This window comes from Elephas maximus, chromosome 13 (genome assembly GCF_024166365.1).
Source record: "Elephas maximus indicus isolate mEleMax1 chromosome 13, mEleMax1 primary haplotype, whole genome shotgun sequence".
NCBI lineage: Eukaryota > Metazoa > Chordata > Mammalia > Proboscidea > Elephantidae > Elephas > Elephas maximus.
Genome location: NC_064831.1, coordinates 52,971,212 through 52,988,695, shown reverse-complemented (window position 1 = coordinate 52,988,695; position 17,484 = coordinate 52,971,212). Strand labels below are relative to the sequence as shown.

The 17,484-nt window shown below is 44.9% G+C and overlaps 1 protein-coding gene across 11 annotated transcripts in view; it reads right to left on the bottom strand.

Annotated features, from left to right (window-relative positions):
- Positions 1–17,484, bottom strand: part of TLN2 (talin 2) — a 490,123-nt gene that overhangs the window by 95,444 nt on the left and 377,195 nt on the right. For all 11 annotated transcript variants that reach the window (XM_049905877.1, XM_049905876.1, XM_049905875.1 and 8 more), the window contains 4 exons: positions 16,359–16,448; positions 14,091–14,213; positions 13,377–13,520; positions 10,637–10,798 (listed from right to left, as the gene is read on the bottom strand). In XM_049905877.1, coding sequence (XP_049761834.1) covers positions 10,637–10,798; positions 13,377–13,520; positions 14,091–14,213; positions 16,359–16,448 — 519 coding nt within the window. The remainder of the gene's footprint in view (positions 1–10,636; positions 10,799–13,376; positions 13,521–14,090; positions 14,214–16,358; positions 16,449–17,484) is intronic.

The following is a 17,484-nucleotide window of genomic DNA, read 5'->3' as shown; positions in this document are numbered from 1 at the left end:
CCTCTTGTGGGTTAAATCGTGTCCCCCAGAGAAAAATGTGGATGGAACTTCAAATCCTTAAAGAATCCAGATTTACTGGACCTTCTAAGGCTGGAGGGGCCCCCAAGACTACAGCCCTGAGTTACTCTTAACACCTTGAATTCAACTACCCACTAAAGCCAGCTTTAAACTAAGTAGCAGTTTAGCTCCAAGAATAAAGATTGTCACCCTTGAGTATTGCATTCTTTTGAAAAAACTATCTATATAAGAAAAAATGGTCAACGGCTATTTAGAAAGCATAGATGAGAAGGTTGGGGGAGAGAGTTTAAGTCAGTGGGAGTGAAACAACTAGGACAGAATAACAAGAAGGTTGGCACAAGGTGAAAAACGTAATCAATGTCATTGATCATTATATCTAGAAACTGGAATAGGAGCAGGTTTTTCTGTATACATTTTTACCAAAAATAAAATGTTAAAAAAAAAATTGTGTCCCCCAAAAGACATGTTCAAATCCTAATTCTCATTACCTTTGAATGTGACCTTATTTGGAAACTGAGTCTTTGCAGATGTTATCAAGTTAAGGTAAGGTCATACTGATTTAGGGTGGGACCTAACCCCATGACTAGTGTGCTTATTAGGAAGTGAGGAGACACATAGGGATAAGAGAAGAAGGTCAGTGAAGATGAAGGCAGAGACTGCAGTGAGTGCCTACAAATCAAGGAACACCAAGGATTGCTGGTAACCACCAGAAGCAGGAGTGAGGTATAGAACAGATGCTACCTCAGAGCCTCCAGAAGGAACCAACCCTTTTAACACCTTGATTTCGGATTTCTGGCCTCTAGAGCTGTGAGAAATAAATTTCTGTTGTTTTAAGATATCCAGTCTTTGGTAATTTGTTAAGGAAATTACTGTATACCTCCTTTCTTCATTGTCACTCAGATTAAACCTATTTCCTCCCAAACTATAAAGACATACTGTATAGCACTTTTAAGATGGTAGTTTTCCTGATATCCCTGAATGACTCTGAGAGAGGTAGGGCGTACGTACAGCCATTTGGAAATGAGCACCATGGGTTCCAATAAGAAGTAGACTATAACTGTTGTTGTCAGCTCCCATCGAGTTGGCACTGACTCATAATGACCCTATGACAACAGAATGAAACTCTACCTTGTCCTGTATCATCCCCATAATTGGCTGCAGACTGAACCATTGTGATCCATAGGTTTTCATTGGCTTTTTACACCAGGCCTTTCTTCCTAGTCCACCTTAGCCTTGAACCTCTAGTGAAACCTATTCAGCATCATAGCAACACAAACACAAGCCATCACTGACAGAGAGGTGGAAGCTGTGCATGAGATGCGCCGGCTGGGAATTGAACTTGGGTCTCCTGTAGGGAAGGCAAGAAAATTCTACCACTGATCCACCAATGTTCCCATAGATTATAACTATCCCCAACGGTATGGACAAATTGCACCAGCATAATGCTTAGTGAAGAGGCCAGGTACAAGTGTACCTACTGTATGATTCCATCTGTGTAAAGCACAAAAGCAGGTGAAACTAATACAGGGTGTTAGAAGTCAACTCACCTTTTGGGGCAGGTAAAACTGGAAGGAAACCATTCCACTGTGTGGATCATAACAAATTATGGATAACATTGCGAAGAATGGGAATTTCAGAACACTTCATTGTGCTTGCACAGAACCTGTACATAGACCAACAGGCAGTTGCTGGAATGGAACAAGAGGATCCTGAGCGGTTTAAAATCAGAAAAGGTGGGTGTCAGGGTTGTATCTTTTCACCATACTTATTCAATCTGCATGGTGAACACATAATCTGAGAAGGTAGACTATATGAAGAAGAACTGGGCATCAGGATTGGAGGAAGACTCAATAACAACCTGCGTTATGCAGATGACACAACCTTGCTTGCTGAAAGTGAGGAGGACCTGAAGCACATACTGGTGAAGATCAAAGACCACAGCCTTCAGTATGGATTACACCTCAACATAGAGAAAACAAAAATCCTCACAACTGGACCAATGAGCAACATCATGATAAATGAGAAAAGACCGTAGTTGTCAAGGATTTCATTTTACTTGGATTCGCAACCAACACCCATGGAAGCAGCAGTCAAGCAATCAAATGATGCATTACATTGGGCAAATCTGTTGCAAAAGACCTTGTTAAAGTGTTAAAAAGCAAAGATGTCACCTTGAAGACTAAAGTGCACCTGATCCAAGCCATGGTATCTTCAATCGTCTTATATGCATGCGAAAGCTGGACAACGAATAACGAAGACCGAAGAAGAATTGATGCCTTTGAATTATGCTGTTGGTGAAGAATATTGAATATACCATGGACTGCCAGAAGAACAAACAAATCTGTCTTGGACGAAGTACAGCCAGAATGTTTCGTAGAAGGGAGGATAGAGAGGCTTCATCTTACATACTTTGGGCATGTTATCAGGAGGACCAGTTCCTGGAGAAGGATATCATGCTTGGTAGAGGGCCAGTGAAAAAGAGGAAGACCCTCAACAAGATGGACCGACACAGTGGCTACAATGATGGCTCAAACAGAGCTCCAATTGTGAGGATGGGGCAGGACTGGGCAGTGTTTAGTTCTGTTGTACACAGGGATTGCTATGAGTCAGAATCGACTCGATGGAACCTAACAAGAAGAAGAAAGCTGGAAGGAACACAAGCAGGGCTCTGGGTGACGGCAATACTCTGATTCTTCATCTAGGTGTATGCAGCTTGAGAAAATTCACTGAGCTGCACACATATGCATTTTTCTCTATGTATCTTATGCTTCAGTATATATATTTAATTAGCAGCAGGCATTAAGTGATCAGTCACAAAGGTGATTAACGGCCGGATGGACGAGACCCAGGAATGTGGCCCGTGGCCTGTGCCAGGCTGCGTAAGGGTTTATGCTTGGATTTGTGTCTCTCCAGTCCTGGGACTGCCCCTCCTCATGCACAAGACTGTTAGAACCAGCAGACTGTGACCCAGCCCAGCAGCCCTGCCTCCAACAAAGGGCCACACTTGAGAAGAGCAGTTACATTTGGAGAAGAATGTAAATTCCCTTGTTAAATGAGTAATTAAACTTTTAATTTAACAGCCATGAACAACGTATAAACACCAATTTACACAATTAGTGAACAAAAATCCAGGGTCACCAGCACTGCAAAACACACAGGTTCTGAGATGGGAGCCATCTGTATTTTTCAATAAGGCAAGAGTCGGTACAAAGGCTACTTCTGAATAACAACCACATTCCGATCAAGCCTCGGCAGCTTGGGACAATAATTATACGTCCACAATGCTAATAATTCCTGAGGAATTCCACTAGCCTGGCTAATATATCTTCTTCGCTAATACCGGACCCTGCTTGTCTCTGTGTTCGTGTCCCTTCCTCATTGGTCTCTGTCCTAACTTGCCATTCTTCTGTTCCGCCATTCTTCTAGGCCCAGTGGAGACCCTACATGCTCTCTACTTCTTGCTCACGTACATGGCCTCATTTCTAACCACTACTCACGGATTTAGTAAACACTGAATCAGTGCCTGCTACCTGCTGGACAAGTAGCCCCACTGGCGCAATGGTTAAGGACTCAGCTGCTAACCGAAAGGTTGGCAGTTTGAATCCACCCAGCGGCTGCACAAGAGAAAGACCTGGCCATCTGCTTCTGTAAAGATTACAGCCAAGAAAACCCTATGGGGAAGTTCTACTTTGTCACATGGGGTTGCTATAAGTCTGACTCCACTGGAGGACACCCAACAACTACCCTATGCTAGGCATTGGCAGGGTAGGAGTGAACTGTTCCAACAGTCTAACCTCAATGTACTGCTAACATCACCCTCTCCTTGAGATCAAGCTCTACCAAACTTTAGAGCAATTTGGGAACAGCAGTGGGAGGCAGGGTGGGAGTCATAGCAGGGTCCTGACATGAGTGGATCCAGCATAGGCAGACCAGTGAAACAGGCAGCTGGCAGGCATGGAGCACTGACTTTGGGGTCAAAAGGACTTAGGTCCTAGTTCTGCCAGAGGCTGTGTGACCTCCACCAACCCGAGTCCTTCCAGTTGGCAAGACATGACTTGTAGCTCAATGAGAGATGCTAAGTCCCCCGCTGGGTACGGCTCACCCTTTTCCTGCTTCATACCTATCTACCCTCTTTTCTTCCATTCTCTTCCCAACCTTCCAGGGCCCTCTCAGCCTGGCACTTCCTGTTAAGAATGAAGGCATCTAATCAAACCACCAACGCTTTGTTGAACTTACTCAAACTGAAAAGATGACTACTTGGGGAAAATCCCAAGGAACAGTTTTCTAATGGTACCATTTCATGGAATACACCAAGAGGGGTAATGAAGGGTTTTTTTCTTGTTTTGTTGTTGTTCTGAGCAGGAGCCCTAAAGTCACATATCATATAGTCCATCACCGTTCAGAGAACAGAAAGAAAAGCCCAGTGCTGTGGAGTCGACTCAAACTCAGGGTGGCCCCATGTGCTACAGACTACTGAGCGCCACAGGGTTTTCTTGGCTGTAGTCTACACGGAAGCAGATTGCCAGGCCTTTCATCTGACACACTGCTGGGTGAGTTCGAACCGCCAACCTTTAGCTTCGCAGTTGAGCGCCAACCACTTGAGCCACCCAGGGGCCTATTCACAACAACCACGGAATAGAAAGGCAAGCTATTTCAACCAGTCTTTTTTACCTTCCAAAAGGAAAAGCTATTTCCTCCCAAAGAAGACATTTAGCGCCAGAAAGGATGGTTTGCACAGACGCTATTTCACTTCTGAATGATCTTTGCACTCTGGGCATGACTGAGCCATCCCAGCAAATTGAATTCCTAATTCCCCAGAAGTGAAATTTTAAGCAGGCACAGAAGTTTCCCTGTAGTCTGTCACAGAATGCTGGGCTCACCAGCCGTAATGGGGAAGAGTCACTTAACCTTTTTCTGTAACTTTTCTAAAATTATTTCTTTCAATTGTTTTCCTTCCTTATTTTTTTAAGCACTAGTCTGCTTTGCAAACAGAAACAAGACATTAACAAAGACCACCTTCTCTGAAGGAAAACATTTCGATAGAACAAAGTCAGCTACATGTATCCTGCCATTACATAGCTCAAAGCAGGAAAATAAAGTATTTATAAAATACAAGGTTTTTTTCTCCTCATTTTTTTACAGTGCTAAAAAGGTCATCTGGAATTTTCACCCTTATAGATGGAAGCAGTACTTTACGCACAGGGTATGCCCATGCCTCGTCCAGCAGGGCACTCCCCACCCCTGGCCAGCTCCTCTCGACCAGCCACAGCTCTCACTTTGCAAATCTCACAGGGATTCTGGGAGAAACAACTTCTGCGCAAGAATCAAAGATTCTTCATCTCTCACACAAAGATTAGACAGGCCTATAAAACAAAAAATAACACACGTGGGGAACGTGCTTCTTAGTTCAATCAAATATACAAGACCAAATGGGCAGCTCCCGTCCAAAAGCAGGATGAGAAGGCAGGAAGGGATAGGAGCTGGACAAATGGACACAGGGAACCTGGGGTGGAAAGGAGGAGCATGCTGTCACATTGTGGAGACTGCAACCAGTGTCACAAAACAGCACGTGTATAAATTTTTGAATGAGAAATTAACTTGAGCTGTAAGCTTTCACCTAAAGCACAATTAAAAAAAAAATTGGGAAAAAAAGAATCCTAGGTTCATGGGCTTGGATGCTAGAAGGCACCCTAAAGGTCGTTAATCCCAGCCTCCTCTTTTTCCAGACGATAAAAGCAGCATCTAGAAAGTGGTGTGATTTGCCCGCGGTCACACCTTACCGGCACACCTTAAACCAAAACCCAAGACTTCTGTATCCCTTCTCTGGATCCGTAGAGAGAGAATAAGGCATATGAGAAACTTAAGATTTTTTTTCCCTCTTTTTCTTTTGAAGAAATCTACTTTACCAATGCAAACATAAGGATGACCAAGAAAATAAGCTTAGAGCCAAGTGAAATGTGATCAAACAGAGCTGGTTTGGGTGTCCTGGACACACTGGCAGTGCTTAATTGCAAAACACTGAGTTTCAACTCCCCTGTGGGCGGCAGGACCATGTTCAACTTCTCAGAAAAACAAATGCTGCTGTTGCACGATTTCTACTCGGCACTCAAACCTGGGCACCTGCACACTTAGAACGGCATTCCACCCTACACATCTGACCCAAGACCTGGTAATGAGCTGATGGAAGGGCAAAGCAGGCAGCTGCACCCACGGTGACCAGCAGAGAGGGCGGCCTGACTAGGGACTCGGGTCCTTCTACCTTGCCGGCGTTTACAGCAGTGCCTGGCGTGGGCACGGAATAGGGGTACAGGTATTTATTGTTGCTGGGCCGCGTGTTCGGATTGGAAAGAAAGCCATTAGAACAGATTTAAAATTCCTGGAGTCATGCATTTTATGTGAGTGCTGAGAACCGAACCAACAACCAATCAGTTGGGGTGGAGCCAACTCCAACTCATGGCAACCCCACGTGTGTCAGAGTGCTCCACAGGGTTTTCAAGGGCTGATTTTTCAGAAGTAGATTGCCAGGCCTCTCTTCTGAGGCACCTCTGGGTGGACTTGAACCTCCACCCTTTCAGTTAGTAGCCGAATGAGCGTTAACCGTTGGCACCACCAGGGATTCCAGTGATACCCCATCGTGAGGGAGTCTGCCTCCTGCTCCCTTGTGCTCTGCCAGGGGGGCTTCCCGCCCTTTTTCATGACTGTAAGAGTGTGGCAGCTGGGATTCAGGATCAGGCATTTCCTCATGGATTAAAAAAAAGCATAAAACTTAGAGAAAAATGCAGCTCCGAGGGCGGCTGTCTGAAGCTCTTAGTGAATGAAATAGTCATTTGATTCATTTGTTTCTCTCTTTGACAGGATTCTTAACTATTCCTTCAAACAGGAAATCTCTTCTGTATATATATACACATATACACACGACACGCTGCAGTGGAACCACTTTTTCCATCGTCCTGTTTGTAAATTAAAAACGAAGCTCTGAGCTCCCGGCAAACCCTGCCACGCTCTGGCAATTGAAAAACCAAGCACATTTTGACAACTGAGGGGCAGTGTGTTTCTTTCTGTCCCTCCTGCACAGCTTCTGATCCCCAGGATGTTCAGAGGAGGGAGAGGCCCTTATCTTCTCTGTGTTATAACCACCCTGCACTCCGCCTCTGGCGTTTCCGCACAGGCCTACCTTTCAGGCCATCACAAGAGCTCATTTGCTGCGGGGTATTGCAAAGTGGGTTGGGTTTGACACTGTGAGGAGAATCAGAAAAGACAGTGAGATCTTACCAGATGGGTCAGAATTTAAAACCAAGGAGGAGACAGAAAAGAAAGGGGCTTCCGGAGATTTTTTCTTTTTAAAAATACGGTTTCTTTCCATTTTTCTCCTTTAATCCATCTAAACATAATCTGGTTTTTAATGATCAGAAAATAGCCAACTTTAACTGAGATCAGGAAACTATACATTTAACTGGTATAAATTAATTATACATCAACCTGCAATGATGTCTCCACTTTCAGCTATATTGCTGTTTTTCTATCCCTGTCTCCCCGAGACGCACACAAAAGCACTGTGAACACATTAAGGTGTTTCTCTCAGGCTGAGAACCTGGGATGCTGATGGTCTCACCAGGGCAAACGTGTGAACAGTGCGCCAGGACTGAGAGCAGCCAGAGCAGAGACTCTGGGCCTGGGCTTGAATCCCGACCCACCAATCACTGGCTGGGTCACCTTGGGAAAATTCCTTAACCTCTTTGTGCCTCAGTTTCCTGTATCTAAATGAGGATGATAGCCACAGGGTGGTTGTATGGATTAAATAATATACACGAAGCACTTGGAACAGGGCATTACGTACAATAAACATTAAAAAACATGTTATTAATTTCTAATACTATGAACCATGCTGGCAACTGCCATCAGGATCACAGGCCCACCTGGCGTCACCCTTATTTATTCAACTTCAAGCTAGCTTTCAAAAGGGCAGCTAAAAGTTTTCTTTTTCTTTCTTTCTTTTTTTTTTTAAGACTCTTTGTTTAAACAGCTAAGGAACTTGAGTGAGGTCACCGCCCAGTGCTCTCGCCAGCCAGCTTCCAGCTGCTGTGGGGAGAGATATTCTCTCCTCTGTGGTTGCTTGGCTCATCCTGTTGACTGATTTCTCCATGATTATACTGGCTTTTGAGAGTGAAAGGAAAAGAGGTGTATAGTGCCACGTCCTCTGGAAAGAACTGGGAAAACCTCATTTCTCAGGACATGTCCCAACAACAAAAACTAAAACCACTGCTGTTGAGTTGATTCCAACTCATAGTGATCCTATAGAATGGAGTAGAACTGCCCATACGGTTTCCAAGGAGTAGCTAGTGGATTCAAACTGTTGACCTTTTAGTCAGCAACCAGGCTCTTAACCATTGTGCCATCAGGGCTCCACCCCCGACAACAAAGCAGATAAAAAAGAGCTGCCATCGAGCCAATTCCAACTCATGGCAACCCCGTGTGAGTCAGAGTAGAACTGTTCTCCATAGGGTTTTCAACGACTGATTTTCCAGAAATAGATCACCAGGCCTTTCGTCCAAGGTACCTCTGGGTGGACTTAAACCTCCTACCTTTGGTTAGCAGCCAAGCCAACTACAGATTTGCACTACTCAGGGATTCCACAAAACAGATCCAAACTACCAAACCCACTGCCATCAAGTTGATTCCAATTCATAGCAACCCTATAGGACAGGGCAGAACTGCCCATAGGGTTTCCAAGGCTATAATCATTATAGAAGCAGGCTACCACATCTTTCTCCCGCAAAGCAGCTGGTGAGCTGAACCATCAACCTCTCGGTTAGCAGCTGAGCACTTAAGCACTGTGCCACCAGGACTCCTTTCACATAGCAGATACCCCTACCTTAAAAAAAATATGAAAACCCTTAAAGAAAAAGTGTTAAGACCTCCAATGCCTTTTCCTTCTGTGTATCAGGACGGCACTGGGTTTGGTTTTTTTTTGGTTATCAGGAAAATAAAACCAGTGTACAAACAAACAGAAAGCAAAGACAACAACAGCTGACCCAGAACTGTTACACTGCCTTCCATGACAATGCTCCAGAGTGTTAGTGCTGGGTTCTTTGTCCGTGGTCTGATGCCCAGGTGGTGGCTGTTCTCCCGCAAGGTCAGCTGCCCGTTGCCTGCCTGGCTCCAGCTTAGGGCCAACTGTGCCCGTGGTTTTACCACCCACCTACAATTTTACAGCCCCATTGTTCCAAACCTCTCCTGTCCTCATTCTCACAAGGACACCCATTCCCCCAAAATGGCCTAGAGCCACGATACTTCCCTAGGACCCTCCTGCTCCATAATTTCCTAGGGTATGGAATTACTAGAGTAAAATGGGTGATTTGAAATTTAAAGTGAGATTAAAAGAAATACAAATACCCAAAGACATTAAAATCTTTCATCTAGGTCTTTGACCATCTGGTCTACCCAAAGTCAGGAAATCTGGACTAATTCTACTTGAGAGGCAGCCCTGATCCTTCAACAAATAATTTACAAGGAAAAAAATGAATAAATGGAGGGGAAAGTCTATACATTAAAGAAAAAAATACGTCAAGTATACGTCAACAAAGCTGTTTAGAAAGAAAAGGACTTGAACTATCAGTGGAAAGGGAAGGTAAGAGAAGGAGGAAGATGGACTGAGACAACTAGGGAAATCTGAATGCCGACCGGACAGTGGACATTAAGGAATTCGTGTTAACTTTGCTTAAAGTGGGATAATGGTATCATGGTGATATGATTTTTCACTTTATTGCACAGAGGCACATACTGAAATATTTACAGATAAAATGATATTGAAGACTTGCTTCAAAGTAACCGGAAACGGTGAAACAAGATTGGCCAGGAGTTGATAATTGTTGCAGCTGGCTGAACAGTGGCTACACAGGGTTTGTTGATGTTGTTTTGTCTATGTTTGAATAGTTTCCATAATAAAAACGAAATGCTTCATGCAATGTCAACCATGACTCCATATCCTTTAACACCTGTCTTTTTACATAAAGCTCCCCCTGCCACCTACCTGCAGTCTGTAATACAAAGATTAACTGGTTATCAACATGGAATGTTGTATGTTTTTAAAAGCTGATGCTCCATTTTTTTAAAATTAAATTTAAACATGTGTAAACAGAATATATATTGCAGAGATTAAACTGATGGTTTTTTACATTAAAAGTGACTTTTCCACCATCCCCAATTCCCTTCTCCCTCCACCCACCCTCTCGATCCAGATACTCCTAAGAAGAACAGCAGAGCCATCTACCCACCCAGTCAAAACCACCCCAAGTAAATATATAGTTCAAGTAAAAACAGGGGTTTCCTATCCAAATTACTCAGAGATTCTATGGCCAAACTCTTTCACCAGATTTCTGTTCCTAAGTTCCTCATAAACACAAACTGGGGACTCCCCTCCACCCCCTAGAAGGTTAGCAGAGCAAGGCTCTTGGTTTTTCATGATAAATTTTTCCACTAGTAAGAGACTCTTCACAATGACATAGTCATGAGAGTGAATTAGAAATAAGTCTTAGGAGAGCAAAGCTTGACTCCTGCACTTCTTTCCTCTGTGCAAGACGACATGGGGATTAGCAGGGTCCCCAGTTCACTGGCCCACCTTTATGGTCTTCACCAGGTTGGCGGTGCTGTTGGCGACTTCCTTGGCTGACTGGACAAAGTGTCTCTTGGCCACTGGGTTGGCCGTCTTAGAGGAGGCGATGCGGCAGGCGTTGCACAAGGCGGAGGTGTGCTTGGCGACAATCGTGGCAGCTGACAGAACCTACAAAGCATGGGGCTGAGCTGGGGGCACCAGATCAACCTAGTCTCTAGCCTTGAATCTCTCTTCAACCCACCATGCCCAGAGCCAGTGTAATGACGATGTGTATTCTAGCTCTGCTGTCCCAAGCCCCCCCCAGGAAAGGAGAGGGAACATTCAGTGAGGGAGAATTTAAAAGGAGAAGGTAAGGAGGTGCTGAGGTAGCAACGAGAGTGAGCTGGGCTCCAGATAGTCTTAAAGGTGATGCAGTGAGCTATCCTTTGGGATCCCTACAGGGTACAGAGTCTAGATCAGCACTGCCCAATAGAAATATAGTATGAGCCACACATAGAATTTAACATTTTCTAGTAGCCACATTGGAGACTCGAGATAAATTAATTATGATTTTTCACTTTATTGCACAGAGACACATACTGAAATATTTACAGATAAAATGATGGTGAAGACTTGCTTCAAAGTAACTGGAAAAGGTGAAACAAGATTGGCCAGGAGTTGGCCAATTAGGTAAGAGATAAATCTAAGATATTATCATTTCATCATACAATCAATATTAAAAATTATTAATGAGACTTTTTACAAGTTTTCTTACACTACGTGTTCAAAACCCAGTGTGTATCTTACATTTACAGCACATCTCAAATTGGACTAGCTACATTTCCAGTGCTTAATAATCATACAGAACCAAACCAAGCCAAACCCACTGCCCTTGAGTCGATTCCAACTCATGGGGGCCCTACAGAATAGAGTAGAACTGCCCCACAGTGCTTCCAAGGAATGCCTGGTGGATTCAAACTGCCAGCTTTTTGGTTAGCAGCCGAGCTCTTAACCACTGTGCCACCACGGCTCTTACCCTATCTGAGAATCCAGGTCTAGGAGATGCAGCTGAGGTGAAAAAAAGAAACACCAGGAAGCTGCCACTCCTGCCTCTTCCACAGATGGGCTGCAGGCACCTTATCAAGGAGTGTGGCTCAGGAACCCCAAAAGGCTCCACCTTCCACCCCATCCTCATCTGCTTTCCTGAATCCACCTGTTCTAGTTGCTGAGACTGAACACCCCTGCAGCCTTAACTGGCAGGTAACGAATCCCAGCTGTACCAACGCCACAAACATCAGCTCTCAGGCTGGTCCAGATGTCCCTGCACTGCCCCCTTTACTTGGGTCTTCCTCCTGCCTCAAGAGTGCTAGTCCCAGGATTCACTGCAGATGTTCTACTCCGAGGCTGCTATGGGGGAGAATCACCCAGTAGGCAAGGTAAGCATGGTGCTTACCTTGCTTAACAGATCATCTGTAATGAACAATTTCACCACATCAAAACAAACAAAAAAAATCAAACCTGTTGCCATCGAGTAGATTGCAACTCATAGCGACCCTACAGGACAGAGTAGAACTGCCCCATGGGGTTTCCAAGGGGCGGCTGGTGGATTCAAACTGCTGACCTTTTGGTTAGTAGCCAAACGCTTAACCTCTGCGTCACCAGGGTTCAAAGATGTGGTGAAACCCCTGTGAAATTGTTCACTACAGATTAGTAAACACAAGTAAGCCTGTGTTTGCCTTGCTTACTGGGTCATCTGCCCTGTCAGGGTCTGTAAATTTGATAAGAGGCTTTGATTCTGTAGGAAGGTGCTGTGGGGTTGGGAGAGAGACAGATGCCAGCCATACCCAGAAGTGGAATCTTTGATGTGGTGAAAAAATGTGAAATCGTTCCCTACAGATGATCTGGTAAGCAAGGTAACCACCGTGCTTACCTTGCCTATTGGATAACCTGACCCTGCTCTGCTACTCCATACCAGACAGTTCTCGTTTCTTTCAGCACACAAGACCTTGGCAGTGAATGGGACCCATGCCACCCTGGTATTAGAAGTGTCCTAAAATGTCTCTCTGGTTCCCTTCTGCACTGTGGATTCTTATCCAACGTTGAGGCCAGCTCAAAGCTGCCATCTCTGTGAAGTGATCCCTGATATCCCCCAAAAGAATTCATCACATCTTCCCCTGAGTCCCTGGCTTTGTCATCACACCCAGATCACCGCATTTTCCAGGCTTTGTCCACGTCTGCCTCCTCCATTAGATTAAGAGCCAGTGGGACGGGGTTCAGGGCTGACTCACGCTGACCCTTAATACTGAACACAGAGCCAGCCTGCACTGAGTGGAATCATGAGACTCCTGGTGAATCTCTCTGTGATCACCTTATTCCAGTCCCTCGTATCATTAAAAAAAAAAAACCCAAAAAACAAAAACCTGTTGCCACTAAGTTGATTCTGACTCATAGCGACCCTATAGGACAGAGTAGAACTACCTCATAGGGTTTCCAAGGAGTATGCTGGTGGGTGTGAACTGCCGACCTTTTGGTTAGCAGCCAAACGCTTAACCACTGCACCACCAGGGCTCCACCCTCGTATCATAGCACCTAATTCCCACTTGGCCACATTTTACAATACACCCCACTGTCACTATCTACAGTGCTGCATTTATCTGGCTCTGCAAGCTCTGAAAGAGTAGGGTTTTTCACTAATTTCTCACCGTCCCCATCGCTCCTCTAGAATTGCTGAAAGACTCACAAACTGCACATCCTCCCCAAGTGTTACCTGTGACGGGCTGCTGCCGGGGTCCACCAGGTTCTGGCATGCCATCTGGATCGCTTGGTTCGCCCTGGCAAACTGGATAGGATCCACAAGGCCCTGGTGGCCTGCCTGGCTGTTGGGATCAGAGATGCCAACCAGGTAGGCAGCCTGGAGAGTGAGAGGAAAAGCCACAGCTCAGGCTCCAGACTCCAGATGAACCCGTGGTGGACAATGGCCCTGCAGTGGGCAGGCAGCAATCCTGCCCGGGTGCTCGTTCGTGCAAGCTGGTCCGCAGAATCTCATTCCTCTCCCAATAGAGGGGCACTGGGATGGACAGGCTGAAGCCAGCTCGGGCCAGTGACATGCTAGCAGGAGTCTGCTGAGGATTCTGGGAACAAGGCCCCCTGTTCTTAAGAGCCACAAGAGGCTCTTCTGCAGAACACGAGTGGGCATGGAGGAAGCCCTCACTGCTCCTCTTACGACCACGAGGGTGCTTAGCCTAGGCCTGAAGATGACCCCAGTTGGCAGCAGGAGAGTCAGAAAGAAGTGGGTGCAGACCAAAGGTACAGTGCTGCTAGGTGAGCCAACCCTGGAGCCACCCTACCCATGGGCCTCTCCTCTTGTAGCCTGTTATTGTTAGGTGCCATCAAGTCAGTTCCAACTCACAGCAACCCTATGTACAATAGAACAAAACAGTGGAAGACCTGTGAGTCAGGGCACCATAGACCAGCCACTTACCTGGGCCGCAGCCTCCGTCAGCCCACAGAGAGCCTTGGATGCAACCCCTACACACTCCCCAAAAGCAGGGAGGTCCCCAGTCTTGGCGTTCTGTGAAATCCCTGCCATCGACTCCCCCAGAACCTGCAAAACGAACAGGCAGAGATATTCTCTGTGCAGCATTGCTTAAAACCACGGGGCCAAGGAGGCCACACTTCCAGCTTCAGCATTCAAGGTCACTTAATTGACAACATTTGCCATTTTTCTCCTTTATTTGCATGAAGAAGAGCTTCAGGAGGATTATACCACTTCCATGCCATAAAGAGAAATGATTAATGAAAGTATGAACCTTTCATCTGAAAATTATCTACAGTCCAAGAAGATATACTTAAGACACACAGATCAATAAAGTAAAATCCATATGGCGCATGCCTCGGGTGAATGGTCCAAACTGAGAATTATTGCTTCCCAGAACATAAGCTGTAGGTGAACTCACGTCCAGAAGCCAGATGATGCAACCTTCCCAGTATTTATTTACTTATTGACAGTAAAATTTAAATACATGTTTGTTAAGAAGTATATGTAATAATAATCTAAACACAAACTAAGGACGCTTCCTAAATTTTGTAAGCATTTTTCCTTATTTTGAAAATCAGTGGTGCATTCTTTCATCAGGGGAACTTACATCACAACTGAAAGGGATCCTAGTGTTTAGAATCCAACCCAGAGGGGTCAAGGTCACACAGAAGGTCATGTGGGTGAGGGCAGGGCACCCACCCCCAAAATGGCATTTCTCCTTCTATGAGCGTCATCAGGAACCAGGAGGGAGGGCCCTATTCTTCTGGGTCATAGATGGTTAAACTGAAGGGTGTTCAACACATACCCTCTGGAGAGGCTATGGCATTGCCAAGCATAAAACCTAATACAGAGTTCTATTCATTTGCCAATATAAGTCATCTTGGATGGGGCAATGAAATAAATTCCTTCAAGTAAAATGCTACTTAATTACTTCAAACCAAACCAAACCAAACCCATTGCTGTTGAGTTGATTTCAACTTACACCAACCCTACAGAACAGAGCAGAACTTCCCCACAGAGTTTCCAAGACTGTAATCTTTATGGAAGCAGACTGTCACATCTTTTTCCTTTGGAGCAGCTGGTAGGCCCGAACCACCAACCTTTTGGATAGCAGCCAAACTCTTAACCACTGCACCATCAGGGCTCTACTTAATTGCTTAGATATACAAAATAATGCAGCTTACATAAAGACGGGCAAAGCAAAAACTTGGAATGTTTATTTACAGTATTTTCCCCTCTTCTAACCCAGCATCCCTCCTGGAGAAAAAACAGATTCTTTGGATCTAAGTACACAAACATATGCATCATGCCCTTAGTGTGTCCATTACTCTGTAAGGGGTGCTGGACAGAACAAACTAGTCCAACACAGACTGGTTCAACACAAACCCAGCGCACCTGATGTCACCCCGATACAGATGTCTCCCCAAAGCTAATGTAAAAGTGACGTAAACAAAGGAGTTCCAGGTACAAAGCCTTACGAAATCCATTCACCTCACTCACATTTCACTAAACTTTCTGATTTTGAGGGATTCTCAAAAGACGCTGATATGATTACCATAGATGAGTGGTTCTCAATCTTCTTTTGTTTTTATTACTACTCCCCTAAGGAGCCTGTTAAGACTTGTTTTCCCCCCAACTGTCATCCCACCCCACCCCCTGAATCAAATTAAATACTAAGAAATAAAATTTTGTCAAGGAGGTTTAAAGTTTGGAAGGCAATAAACCACTGTAATATCTAAGATTCTCTACTCCCCTTAGAATGCGTGCCACAGGCAGATGACAAAAGGACACACATGAGGGTCTCGCATAGGCCAAAGCCACCGACGACTTCCCGCAGCAGCTCAGTCCCAGGTGTAGAAGACACCTGAGTTGATGCAGCATAAGGCCCACCTGTGATATGAGACAGAGCGGTGGCTCTCCAAGCTGGCTGCTGGGTACGCAGCTTGGGCATCACCTAGGGGCTTGTGAGAAGTGCAGACTCTCAGGTCCCACTCCAGATCTGCAGAATCACAAGCTCTGGAGGTGGGGACCAGTGATCCAGGTGGCTCTGATGCACACTCAAGTCTGAGAAGCCTTGGAACAAAGTCCATGGCGTTATGATGCCTGCAGCCATTCAGGGTGGTCACACGCAGATGCACATGAACCACTTCTGGGTTTTCACCCACACTGAAGAGTAACACTGACTGTGAATTACCACCCAGACACACCTACCTTAGAGTTCTCCATCACACTCTCAATGCAGTCAAAGTAAGAGAGGTCACTGACAGGTTCATTAGGATTATCCAGCATCCCCTTCACAGTCTACAGAAGAAGAACACAACTTAAAAAGCAAGCAAGTTTTTGTAACATATGTTGGTACCACAATTCAAAAATATGAAAATAAGAACAAAAGCCCAAGCAAGTGTTATAGAACAAAAGAAACTCAGTATAAAATACCTGTTGTCTACTTCCCCTCCACACACAGAATTATGGACATAAGGGCTCTGGTCTTGATCACTCATTTACCCAGAGTCCTGAGAGGAACTGAGATCATGATATTCATGAGGTCAGGTTTCCTCATCACATCTAGCAACATGGCACAGACAAGTGTGCCAGTGGTCTTACGTTAGCTCAGCTAGAGGTAAGAGTCTTCTGTTCCCGGTTTTGAAGGAATAGAAGCATTGTATCCAAAAAAGGGAAAGATTTCCTTTTTCTTCAAGAAATGTGAAGATCAATGCCAGGCAACATATTCATGGTTAATTGGCACAATTTCTCTGCTGGGTTAACTCCAAGGAGTTTAAATTTCAAGGACCCATTCATTCATTTCTTCATGCCCCAAAATTGTGAGAACCTTTAGTCTTTCAGTTCTGGAACTTTCAGTGGGGAGGTATGAAAGAACGTAATTCACCAAGACTGCCCACTGGGATGGTTCATTTGTTTGTTTTAATAAATTATTTTTTAGAGCAGTTAATCTTTCATTAATGTAGTGTACTTGTTACAAATGAACCAGTACTAATATAGTGAAGTCCACAGTTCCCATTAACGTCCATTGTGTTGTACAGTCCTATGGGTTCTGACAAATGCGTGCTGGCATGTGTCTGCCATCACAACAGCAGGCTGAGTGGTTTCACTGCCCTTCAACGCCCCGGTCCACCTATTTATCCCCCCCGCCCCATCAGTGGAAACAACGGATCTTTTTACTGTCTCCATAATTTTGCCTTTTCCAGAAAGTCACAGAATTGAAATCACACAGTATGTAGCCTTTTCAGACTGGCTTCTTTCACTTAGCAATACACATTTAAGGTGCCTCCATGTCTTTTCATGGCTTGACAAGTTTGTGTTTTTTAATTGCTGAATA